The sequence below is a fragment of the Triticum dicoccoides genome, chromosome 3B, assembly GCF_002162155.2.
Source record: "Triticum dicoccoides isolate Atlit2015 ecotype Zavitan chromosome 3B, WEW_v2.0, whole genome shotgun sequence".
Classification (NCBI taxonomy): Eukaryota; Viridiplantae; Streptophyta; class Magnoliopsida; order Poales; family Poaceae; genus Triticum; species Triticum dicoccoides.
Window position 1 is genome coordinate 592,389,011 of NC_041385.1, and position 12,529 is coordinate 592,401,539.

The 12,529-nt window shown below is 47.0% G+C and overlaps 1 protein-coding gene across 1 annotated transcript; it reads left to right on the plus strand.

Annotated features, from left to right (window-relative positions):
- Positions 1 to 10,683: 10,683 nt before the first annotated feature.
- On the plus strand, positions 10,684 to 11,723 carry LOC119277287 (probable F-box protein At5g04010). Its single transcript, XM_037558540.1, has one exon. The coding sequence runs from the start codon at positions 10,766 to 10,768 to the stop codon at positions 11,570 to 11,572; it is 807 nt and encodes a 268-aa protein (XP_037414437.1). The 5' UTR covers positions 10,684 to 10,765; the 3' UTR covers positions 11,573 to 11,723.
- Positions 11,724 to 12,529: the final 806 nt, after the last annotated feature.

Consider the following 12,529-nt stretch of genomic DNA (forward strand, 5'->3'; position numbering starts at 1 on the left):
CAGAGTGTATGAACCATAGATAAGTTGGAATACAGTAGATATTACACCAATATGAATTTATAATGAGTTCATTACAGTACCTAAGTGGTTGTTTTATTTTCTTATACGAACGGAGCTTACGAGTTCTCTGTTGAGTTTTGTGTTGTGAAGTTTTCAAGTTTTGGGTAAAGATTTGATGGAGTATGGAATAAGGAGTGGCAAGAGCCTAAGCTTGGGGATGCTCAAGGCACCCCAAGGCAATATTCAAGGACAACCAAGAGCCTAAGCTTGGGGATGCCCCGGAAGGCATCCCCTCTTTCATCTTCGTTTATCGGTAACTTTACTTGAAGCTATATTTTTATTCACCACATGATATGTGTTTTGCTTGGAGCGTCATTTTCTCTTGTTAGTATTTGCTTGATGTTATTTGTATTAATGTTTTGCATCTTTAGTTTCAATAAAAATGTCAAGGATAGCCCTTACCTTGCTTATTTTGCTAGTATACATGTTGCTGTTTGAAAACATAAAGTTTACCGCTGTTGCAAAAATTCCCTAGAAAAGTCAGAGAATGGTATATGTTGAAACTTTTTGCATATTGAGCTCTGATAAATCTTCTACAGCGTAGTATTTTTCTCATAATTTTTGGAGTTAGGGAAGTATGATGAATCTTGCATTCTCTACAGACTGTACTTTTTTGGCAGATTGCTGTTATGTTTGCATTGTTTGCATATGTTTGCTTGTTTAATGATTCTATTTGAGGATAGGAGTATTAAATATGCAGAGGCATTTAGTATGTAATTTTGAATAATAATTTTAGTGATTTGTTACAGTAGAAAATGATAAGGTTTTGCATTGGTTTATACTAACCTATCTCACGAGTTCTTGTTGAGTTTGGTGTGGATGAAGCTTTTGATAAAAAGAGAAACCATGATATGAGAGGAATTAAGGAGACACAAAAGTTCAAGCTTGGGGATGCCCAAGGCACCCCAAGATAATATTTCAAGAAGTCTCAAGCATCTAAGCTTGGGGATGCCCCGTTAGGCATCCCACCTTTCTTCTTCAATGACTATCGGTTAGTATCGGTTGAACCTAAGTTTTTGCTTCTTCGCATGAGTTGTGCTATCCTTGCAATGTCATTTTATTTTGTTTTGCTTACTGTTTGAATAAAATACTAAGATTTGAAATTCTTAAATGAGAAAGAGTCTTCACATAGTTACACAATTATTTAGCTACTCATTGATCTTCACTTATATCTTTTTGGAGTAGTTTGTCATTTACTCGTGTGCTTCACTTATATCCTATGAGTAAATGGTTGAATGAGTTGAATGTCATAAATCTAAAATTATATATGTTTCATTTGCTTATCCCGCGGGGAGTAATGACTTCACATCCAAGAAGTAGAGGTTGTAAATTTATTGAAGGTTAGCAAGCATTGTATTGGTTATTTGAACAATTCATGAAAGAATATTGAAGGAAGAGAGATTTCACATATAAATATACTATCCTAGACATCTTTTATAATTGTGATCACTTATTAAGTATGACATGCTAAAGAGTTGATGTTGGACAAGGAAGACAACGTAATGGGTTATGTTTTCTCTCATCTCAGTTAAAGTATATTGTCATGGATCATTCAAACATGTTGAGCTTGCCTTTCCCCCTCATGCTAGCCAAAATTCCTTGCACCAAGTAGAGATACTACTTGTGCTTCCAAATATCCTTAAACCCAGTTTTTGCCATGAGTGTCCACCATACCTACCTATATGCGGTATTTACTTGCCGTTCCAAGTAAATTTGCATGTGCCAAACTCTAAACCTTCAAATAATAATCTGTTTTGTATGCCCGAATCGCTCATGTAGTGACTAGGGTCTGTCAGTATCTTCCATGCTAGGTGGGTTATTCTCAAGATGAGTGGACTCCGCTCATCATTCACGAGAATATGGCTGGTAACCGGGATGCCCAGTCCCATGATCAAAAGATCAAAATCAAATCAAAATAATTGCAAACAAAACTCCCCCAGGACTGTTGTTGGTATGGACGGTACCCCGTTGTTTCGGATGGCCGTGGAGTGTGATTGTTGGTGGAGGGGGAGTAAAATCTTTACCATTCTGTTTGGGAACCACCTATAATGTGTGTAGTATGGAAGATATTGGGAACTCTTGGTTGTTATGTTGACAATGAGATCATACCTCTCAAAATTATTTATCTCTATTTCAAAATCGAGCTCTGGCACCTCTGCAAATCCCTGCTTCCCTCTGCGAAGGGCCTATCTTTTACTTTATGTCTTTTATTTTATGCAAGAGTCAAGGTGATCTTCACCTTTCCCTTTTTCATTTTATCCTTTGGCAAGAACCTCGTGTTGGAAAGATCCTGATATATATATCCAATTGGATGTAAGTTAGCATGAACTATTATTGTTGACATCACCCAAAGGTAAATACGTTGGGAGACAACACTATAAGCCCCTACCTTTCTTAGTGTCCGATTAAAACTCCATAACCATAAGTATTGCATGGGTGTTAGCAATTGTAGAAGACTATATGATGGTTGAGTATGTGGAGTTTGCTAAATCAAAGCTTTGACATAGACCCTTCCTAAAAATAAGATGAATTGTAATTGTTTGATGACTGAGAATGAAGTTTGCTAGTTTTCAAGAAAGTTTATGGTCTATGCTTTAACATGTGAATAGCTTGTTACTTGATCTTGAGGAGTTTTATGAGATGAACTACTGTTATGACATATAATCATGCTAGAAAAGGTGATTGAAATTATCATTGATCAAACTTGTGCACCTTATAGCATTCACACTTCATAAATTCTTTCTTTTATCATTTACCTACTCGAGGACGAGCAGGAATTAAGCTTGGGGATGTTGATATGTCTCCAACGTATCTATAATTTATGAAGCATTCATGCTATATTATTATCTATTTTGGATGTTTATGGGCTTTATTATACACTTTTATATTATTTTTGGGACTAACCTATTAACCAGAGGCCCAACCCATATTGTTGTTTTCTTGCCTATTTCAGTGTTTCGAAGAAAAGGAATATCAAACGGAGTCCAAACGGAATGAAACCTTCGGGATTATGATTTTTGGAACGAATGTGATCTAGGAGACTTGGAGTTGAAGTCAAGGAAGCTTTGAGGTGGCCACGAGGGTGGGGCGCACCCCCCCCTACTGGGTTCGCCCCTGTCTCGTGGGCCCCTCGTGGCTCCCCCGGCCGATTTCTTTCGCCTATATATTCCCATATACCCTAAAAACATCGAAGCAAACAATAGATCGGGAGTTCCGCCGCCGCAAGCCTCTGTAGCCACCAAAAACCTCTCGGGAGCCCGTTCCGGCACCCTGCGAAAGGTGGGATCCCTCACCGGTGGTTCATCATCCCGGCGCTCTCCATGACGAGGAGGGAGTAGTTCACCCTCAGGGCTGAGAATATGTACCATTAGCTATGTGTTTGATCTCTCTCTCTCTCTCTCTCTCTCGTGTTCTCTCTATGGCACGATCTTGATGTATCACGAGCTTTGCTATTATAGTTGGATCCTATGATGTTTCTGCCCCCTCTACTCTCTTGTAATGGATTGAGTTTTCCCTTTGAAGTTATCTTATCGGATTGAGTCTTTAAGGATTTGAGAACACTTGATGTATGTCTTACCGTGTTTATCTATGGTGACAATGGGATATTCACGTGATTCACTGGATGTATGTTTTGGTGATCAACTTGCGGGTTCCGCCCATGAACCTATGCATAGGGGTTGGCACACGTTTTCGTCGTGACTCTCCGGTAGAAACTTTGGGGCACTCTTTGAAGTACATTGTGTTGGTTGAATAGATGAATCTGAGATTGTGTGATGCATATCGTATAATTATGCCCACGGATACTTGAGGTGACAATGGAGTATCTAGGTGACATTAGGGTTTTTGTTGATTTGTGTCTTAAGGTGTTATTCTAGTATGAACTCTATGATAGATTGAACGAAAAGAATAGCTTCATGTTATTTTACTACGGACTCTTGAATAGATAGAACAGAAAGGATAACTTTGAGGTGGTTTCGTACCCTACCATAATCTCTTCGTTTGTTCTCCGCTATTAGTGGCTTTGGAGTGACTCTTTATTGCATATTGAGGGATAGTTATATGATCCAAATATGTTATTATTGTTGAGAGAACTTGCACTAGTGAAAGTATGAACCCTATGCCTTGTTTCCTACCATTGCAATACCGTTTATGCTCACTTTTATCATTAGTTACCTTACTGTTTTTATACTTTCAGATTACAAAAACCTATATCTATCATCCATATTGCACTTGTATCACCATCTCTTCGCCGAACTAGTGCACCTATACAATTTATCATTGTGTATTGGGTGTGTTAGGGACACAAGAGACTCTTTGTTATTTGGTTGCAGGGTTGTTTGAGAGAGACCATCTTCATCCTATGCCCCCCACGGATTGATAAACCTTAGGTCATCCACTTGAGAGAAATTTGCTACTGTCCTACAAACCTCTGCACTTGGAGGCCCAACAATGTCTACAATAAGAAGGTTGTGTAGTAGACATCAGCTGCACCCGCCTCTGGCGAGGGCTCGTCGGAGAGGCGGTCCTCACCGAGAAGATCCGCAAGGCAAATCGCTGCACAGGCGGCGTCGACGACGCCATGCAGTGCGTTGGGGCAAGCGCTATCGGGCGTGCCGGGCTGACTACGCTCGCCGGGAAGGAACACGGTTCCTGTCCAGAGCAGGTCTCCGGACAACGGTGCACCTGGCCCCATGGTGGGCGCCAAATGTCGGGTGGTAGGTGCTACATATGCCAAAGGATGGCTAATCATAATGGGAGCCAGTAAGACATTACCAGTGCCTGGAAACAGGATGAGGCGAAGACATGCACGCCGGCGAATCTTACCCAAGTTTGGGGCTCTCCTAGAAGATAACACCCCTAGTCCTGCTCTGCGGGGTCTTCGCATGGTCACCAAATCAATAAGTACCTACAAGTGGCTCCTTAAGCTGTTTGGCTAGAGGAAGACGGAGGACAAGGCTAGATCTCCTCTTCTTTCTATATGGTGTGTGTGATTTTAAGAGATCAACCCTTTGCATGGGTGCCCTGGGGGGTTTATATAGGCCTATCCTCCAGGGGTACAATGGTAATCCGGCTGGGTGTCGATTCAGACCATCAGTGTCTATAGACGCCGGCTTCTCCGCTAGCTGCTGCGGCCCCCCGACTGGTGGGTCCCGCCGGCTGCCGGCCTCTTGGCCGATAGGCTAGGCCCACCGCCTGTGGGCCCTGTCGGCTGCTCATTACTGTAGCCTTGCCCTTGATGACGATGGCTTTGTCGGGGCGGGCGTGGCTACAGTGCTGCTGCCTAGCGGGCGATCATTGTAGCCTCACCCTGTCTTATCTGGTTAATGGTGCACAAACTTCCACGATGAGGGTAGGCTGGCTGTTGGGAGCCAGCCTCTCCTCGTGCCGACTGGTTTCGTCATGCCACCTTCTGGTAGCTCACTGACAGGTAGGGCCCACAGCCTTCATGCCGTACCGACAGCTCGTCGTGGGCGGCATGGTCATTCTGCCATGGGTGGTGTCATGGTCAACATGGCAACAGTGCCGCGCCGAGCGGTGGATGACCGCCCGGTACATTGCACTGTGGCCACACTCGCTCCGGGATTCGGGGGCGGCAGGCTTCACTATAGCCACGCCCCATCTTATCACCGTTATGTGGGTGCAAACTTTGATGGTGCATGGCGGGCCGCTTGCTAATAATCAGCCACTCTGGTGGCCGCCTGCTAGGAGTCGGCCCACTTCGGGACGGCTTACTAAACCTCGCCGCCTTCCCGCAGCCGGCCACTGAACCAGCTAGCCACGAGAAGGCGGCCCTTCGTCTTGGATGCTTGAGGGGCACAGTCGGTCCGATGTCTTGAAAAGTCAGGGGGAGCCGATAAGGCTACCCGTGGTCATTTACTCCGACACCCTGAGCTCCCAGAGCGCGTCGACACGGGCGAGTGTTGCCCTGGCGCTGAGGTCGAGGTCAGACTTGGCGCCGCCGCATCCGCTGAATTGGATCTCGCTGGCGGGCGACCTATTCTCCTTATGCAAAATCATAGTTCCTAGTTCGCCGCCGCATGGATAGAGTGGCCTGCTCTGCTGGACTCCGGGGAAGAGGAGCCGCCATGGCTAGTGCGGAGCAGGTCGGGGGTAGCGGCGGTGGACATGTTGTCTGACGGAGACGGTTTGGAAAATGACAGAGACCTCCCACCGTCCCACGACCCATGATCCATAGTGGGGTTTCTCCTGATTATTTTAGCAGTACATAGACGCGCGAGGTAAATTTACCTTGCAAGTCCGGTCTTTTTTTTGCCAGGGCCATGCAGGAGGTAAATTTATGTCACAACCTTTGTTTCTTCCCTAAAGTGTGTGGTTCATCTGGGGTGAGGAATAAGAATTCCTCACCCAGGGTGACGAATAGCGCGTACTAGCAAAAGAGCCCGTGCGTTGCAACGGGAGAGTAAGGGCCTGTTCGGCCTTCCGCCAGCTCCGCGGATCTGCGGAGCGCGTATATCCCAGCTCCACCTTTTCAGCCTGCAGCTCCGCCGGCTCCACGAGCTGACTCGGGAGTGGAGGGATTCCGAACGCTCCCTAAATAACACACGTTCTTAACCCAATAACCATGACTCAAGACCCTAATGTGTTCACGTCCTTTATTTTCACATGGCATCACATTTGTGTTGTTGATGGTGGTCTTAGTGCTCACACAACGAAAGCATGTTTGAAGATGATCAGTTCTAAGGCGTCTCTGTCTCGCGCACACTCGCTTAAAATAAAATGAGAAATATGTTCTTTTTCCCCGCGAGGTTTTTCACAGGTGTGCATGCGTGGTTACCGATGTTTTCTTTCCTCATTATCAGTAAGAAAGAAAAACATATCATACATTACAGATTAAGTTCACTCCAAAGTAATATTTTAGAAATATTTAACAGCTAAAAATATCATCATATTTAGATTCTACACATTTTTCTAATCAAGTTTCATGTATAACATGTTAAAATCGATGTTTGTACTCCTCCTATATATTGTACTCCGATTTTAAACATGTTTGTACTCCTCATATGCATGGGAATTTGTATACAGGGTCCAATGAAAGAGATGCCCCCACCCTTACCAAAATTGATAGGGTCTTGGCGTCAGTGGATTGGGAGCTCTCATACCCTGACCACATGCTCCAAGCTCTGTCTACGAACATCTCGGACCATGCACCGTTGCACCTCTCGACGAACACATACTTCTACCTAGAGAAACTTTTTCGGTTCGAGGCTTACTGGACGAAGTTGGTAGGCTTTGATGATGCACTGCGAGAGGCTTGGGTGTGTGATGACTCTATTGTGGATCCTTTCAAGAGACTAGACGCCTTACTTAGGAACACGATGACCTTCATGCAAGCTTGGGGACAACGGAAACGGGCAATATCAAGGTGCTCATGGCAGTGGCTAACTGGGTTATATTTAAGTTTGATCAAGTGCAAGAAATGAGACGGCTCTCGGAGTTGGAACTTTGGCTTACGAGAACTCTGAAGTTAGCCTTGCTCGGATTGGCATCCTTGGAGAGAACAATTATCGTCAACAATCTTGCATCAGACGGTTAAGAGAAGGAGATGCGAATAAAAAATTATTCCAGTCTGTGGCAAATGGGAGAAGATCAAAACACTTCATTCCTCGCATCTTCCATGACTCGGAGATCATCACCGACCAGCAGCATAAAGAGGATGTATTCTATCAGACTTTCAACGACCTGTAGGTACAGTGCACGCAAGAGAATTGTCAATGAATTTTCAGTCGCTCGGCATGGCACAACTCAAGCTGTCGGATATGGAGGAGATGTTCTCTGAGGAGGAGGTTTGGAATGTGATTAAGACGATTCCACCGAACGTGCGCCCTGACCAGATGGTTTTATCGGAGTGTTTTACCACAAAGCATGGCCTATTATCAAGCACGAAATCATGGCGGCTCTGCTCAAACTTTTCATTGGTGACAACAAAGGGTTTGCCAAGTTGAACAAAGCTCACATCGTGCTGATTCCCAAGAAGGCCGACATGGTTGAGGTGGGGGACTACAGGCCCATCAACTTACCCGTAGTTTCTCCAAGTTGTTCTCTAAGATGCTGGCCAACCGTGTGCATAGGAGAATGCCAGAGATTGTCACTATCAACCAGTCCGCTTTCATCAAAGGGAGGAACATCCATGATAACTACCTCCTGGTCTGTCAAGTGGCCCGTAAGATTCATGCCACTAAGCAGTCGGGCCTCTTCCTGAAGCTCGACATCTCCCGAGCCTTCGACTCGCTTTCATGGCAGTTCTTATTTGAAGTACTGAGAGCAAAGGGATTTGGGCATAGATGGTTTAAATGGATTGCTTCAATTCTAGGCATGGCCAGTACCGAAGTCATTATCAACAGTGTATCCAGACGGCCAATCTTTCATGCCAAAGGACCAAGGCAGGGGGACCCGGTCTCCCTATTGTTGTTCGTCATCACAATGGACGCGCTCACGACGCTCATCGGCAGAGCTACGAAGGTTGGGGTTCTGAGTTCTTTCTGTGGTATCTCTTCCATGCAACGATTATCAATCTACGCCGACGATGGTGCAATCTTCATCCACCCTTCGGAGCAAGATTTGCGTTGTGTTAGAGAGGTGCTCCATCTATTTGGAGTAGCTTCTAGTCTGAGAATAAATTATGCGAAATCAGAAGCGATACTTATCGAGGGTACGGATGCAAACATGCAGAGGGTCTTGGACACATTGCACTGTTGGATGGGAGCATTCCCTTGTCGTTATCTTGCCATTCCCCTCGCAATCAAGAAGCTACGTCGTGCTGATTAGCAGCCATTGTTGGATCAGACGAGGAAATCACTCCCAGCTTGGCAACGAGGACTCATTCAAAGGTCGGGGAGATTGATCTTGGCCAAAACAATGATCGCAGCTAGGCCAATTCATCAGCTCATGGTCCTTAACGCACCTAATTGGGTCTTTGATGAGATAGAGAAGTGGATGCGCTCATTCTTTTGGTCTGGGAAGGAGAGAATCAATAGTGGTCAGTGCCTCGTCGCGTGGGACACTATAGCTCGCCCAATTTGCTTCGGTGGACTAGGAGTGAAGAATTTACGGCTACAAGCGCTGGCCTTACGGGTCAGGTGGGAATGGCCGAGAAGGGTGGATCCCAGTAGGCCATGGCAAGGAATCCCGATGATCGAAGATAGCGAGGCAAGGATAGTGTTTAGCAGCATGGTGAAGATTGAAGTGGGAAATGGCGAGAGGATTCTCTTTTGGAAGGTAGGTGGATACATGGATTCACGGTCAGAGAGATCACTCCAGCTATCATTGAGCTTGTCACCACTCATGTCCATAACACCAGGACAGTGCAGCAGGGCCTCATCATTAATGCCTGGGCTGAGGACGTTCGCGGAGATATTTCATTTATAGCACACATCTAAGTGGCCAATCTGTGCCATGCGATCAACACAGTGTATAGGAATGAAGAACAACCTGGCCTATTTCATTGGCCTGCGGATGAAAAAGGGACCTACACGATGAAGTCCGTCAACTCAAGGTTATGCCTGGGCTTGACCAGATCTTCGACGGCGGGTTGCATTTGGAGGAGCTAGGCGCCTTTGTGGTGTAAAATCTTTGCGTGGCTCACCGTTCAATATCGACTGTGGACCCCGGATCGGAGGGACGGACACGGATTTCAAGATGAGCCATCGCCTTGTTTCACCTGCTTACAGGACGAGGATAACGTGGACCACATCCTCACACAATGTTCGTATGCTTGAGAAGTGTGGGATCGATGCTTCGAGACCCTGCGGATCAACATCCAGGCACCTACTCAAACGCACATGTTCAGAGATTGGTGGTTTGACAAAAGAAGAAGTTTCACCGGACGTATCAAGTGTGGATTCGACTCGTTTGTGATTAGTACCGCTTGCTCGTTGTGGAAGCAGAGGAATGGTAGGATGTTCAACAGAGTTCATGAGAAGAGATCACCACCACAACTTGTTGAGCAGGTGTTTCTGGATGTTTGGGACTGGAGGCTTGCTGGCTTCGAAGTAGAAGGATTAGATTCTTTCGTGAGAGAGTGACTTAGCCTTGTTTAGCTGATGTGGGTGTCTGGTTTATGCGAGTCGAGATGTTCGCATTTTGGTCAGGCATCTTGTAATTAAACTTTCTGTCTTCTATAAATATTTTTCTTTCTCAAATACGCTCGTGTCATTTATTATAGAAGAAAGGGGATAAGTACCCCAAATCCACAGTTACAAGTCTCCTATAAATATATGTTCCGCCATTCGCGTACTCCTGAAAGAAAACTGAAACCGGCGTACGGTCGAGTCGGTCCATCGCCACGTGTCAAGGTGGGTCCTGCTCGCACGACGCGCGCCATCTGGTGTTCGCCGAAACGTAGGTACAGATGACCACCGTGTGTCCCTCTCGGACACGCGCACTGCTCGAGGGCAACCCGTGCCGCGGTGCGCGCACGTGGCGTCTCGGCACGCTCTGTCCCTCGGTGGCCACGCGCCATGCTCACGCCCCGCCACAGCAGTCCTCCCCAACCACGTGTGCTCCGCTCGCGCCCACACACCGCCCAGCGTGGCAGCGTCTCCCCCCAATAGCAAACTCTGGAGTCCTCTCCCTCTCCTGAATCGTACGCGCGCCCCGATCGATATAAGCGTTCGAGCGCGGACTGTCGTGCACGCATCGATCTCCGACCTTGAATCTCTATACCCATAACGACAACGTCGAACACATGCGCGACGACGGAGCGACGACAATGCCGCCACGGCCGGCGCCATCTCGGCCTCCTCCGTGGGAGGCGCTCTCCCTCGTGGCCAACTTCCTTGATGCCGCGTCCCTTGCCGCGGCTTCCTGCGTCTCCACCTCCTGGCACGCCGCCTTCTCCGACGACCACCTCTGGGCGCGGCTCTGCCGCTGCCAATACCCCTCCGCCATCGGCCTCCTCCCCTTGTCCGACAGCAGCGTCAATGCCGGCGACCGATGCTCCTCGCCGCACCGCGGCCTCTTCGCGCTGTTCCACTCCGCCGCCTCCCGTGGCCGCTCGCTCCCAGCGCCTCGCCTGTCCCTCGCGGACGTCACATTCGCCATCGACCTCTTCGCGGCAGGCGGAAAGAACACGCTCTCGTTCGCCGTCGCTGCGTGCGACGCCGGCGTCAAGAAGGCCACCGGCGGCGTGTTCCAGTTCGCGGTGGACGTGAGTGACCGTAACGCTGTGGCCGGGCCGGGCGAGCACTGGAGCGTGCGGTGGACGGCCGTTCGGACGGGGCTCGGGGTCGCGCCTGCGGCGATCGTGATGATGGACGCCAAGGTGCCGGCATCGAGGGCCGGAGCGCTCGGCTCTGGCGTGAGGGGGGAGGCTTGGGCCACCGAGGCGCTGCCCGCGCCGGGATGTGGCGGGGGGAAGCTGGAGGCTGAGGTCGTGGTCGAGGTGAGCGGAGAGGAGAGGCTGGTGGAGAAGGTTAGGCTCGGGGTGTTGTTGGATTGCAGGTACGTGAGCGTCGACGAGGGGCTAAGATACTTGCAGCATTTCCTGTTGTAATGCGTGTATGTGCTGCGGAAGAGTACTTCGTGAAGATGGGCTGCTGGCCATGGTTTTGTTTTAGCTTATCTGTGTCCATACGTGTTCGTGTTGTAACCTGCAATCGTTGGAAACGCAATTCTTTGGGGACTGCTCAGTCCATGATCGATCATGTGAGCGTAGGATCAATCACATCACCCGACAAATCCAACCCCCATCACCCTGTTTTGCACTTAGTCGAACTTTGACCGAGACAAAACTCCTTCCCACACTTTGAGCAAAAGGTGTAGCTTCAGTAATTGTGTTGGGCATGCTTGATTCACAAGAATTCTCCTTTCTGTGCGGATAATTAATAATGGAGCAGTTTGATGGAAACATCTCATCAAACGTACTTCCTCCGCCCGAAAATACTTATCATCAAAACAAATAAAGAAAAATCTATTTAGAACTAAAATACGTTTAGATATATCTCTTTTTATCTATTTTGATGACAAATATTTCCGGTATGATAGGTAGAGTTTCCCAAAAGACAACATAATGATATGTAGAGTTTCCCAAAAGACAACATATCGAAACAAGTCGAGACGGTCAAATCAACAAACCAAGCAAGACATTAAGTAATTAATTTATAATGAACACTCGTAATTATGTAACTTTTTTACTCTTGAAAAGCAAATATAACAACATTGTTTATTTTACTAATTTATTCATGAGCACATCTGGCATCATCCTTAAAACGCCATATGACTAGATTAGATAGGAGGGTGATGGAGAACGTATCATCGCTGCCGCCGGGTCCAACGGAGAAGCATTTCGACAGTCGACCATGCAATCATCCAAAGAAGAATAACAAAGATGGTTCGCAAAACAACAGAAACACAACGAAGAGTTTTGCAGTTTGGATCGCGGGCGCACAGACCATTTAACTTGATCTTGACATTTTCGACGTCTTCCAAGACTCTGCCTATAGAAGATAAT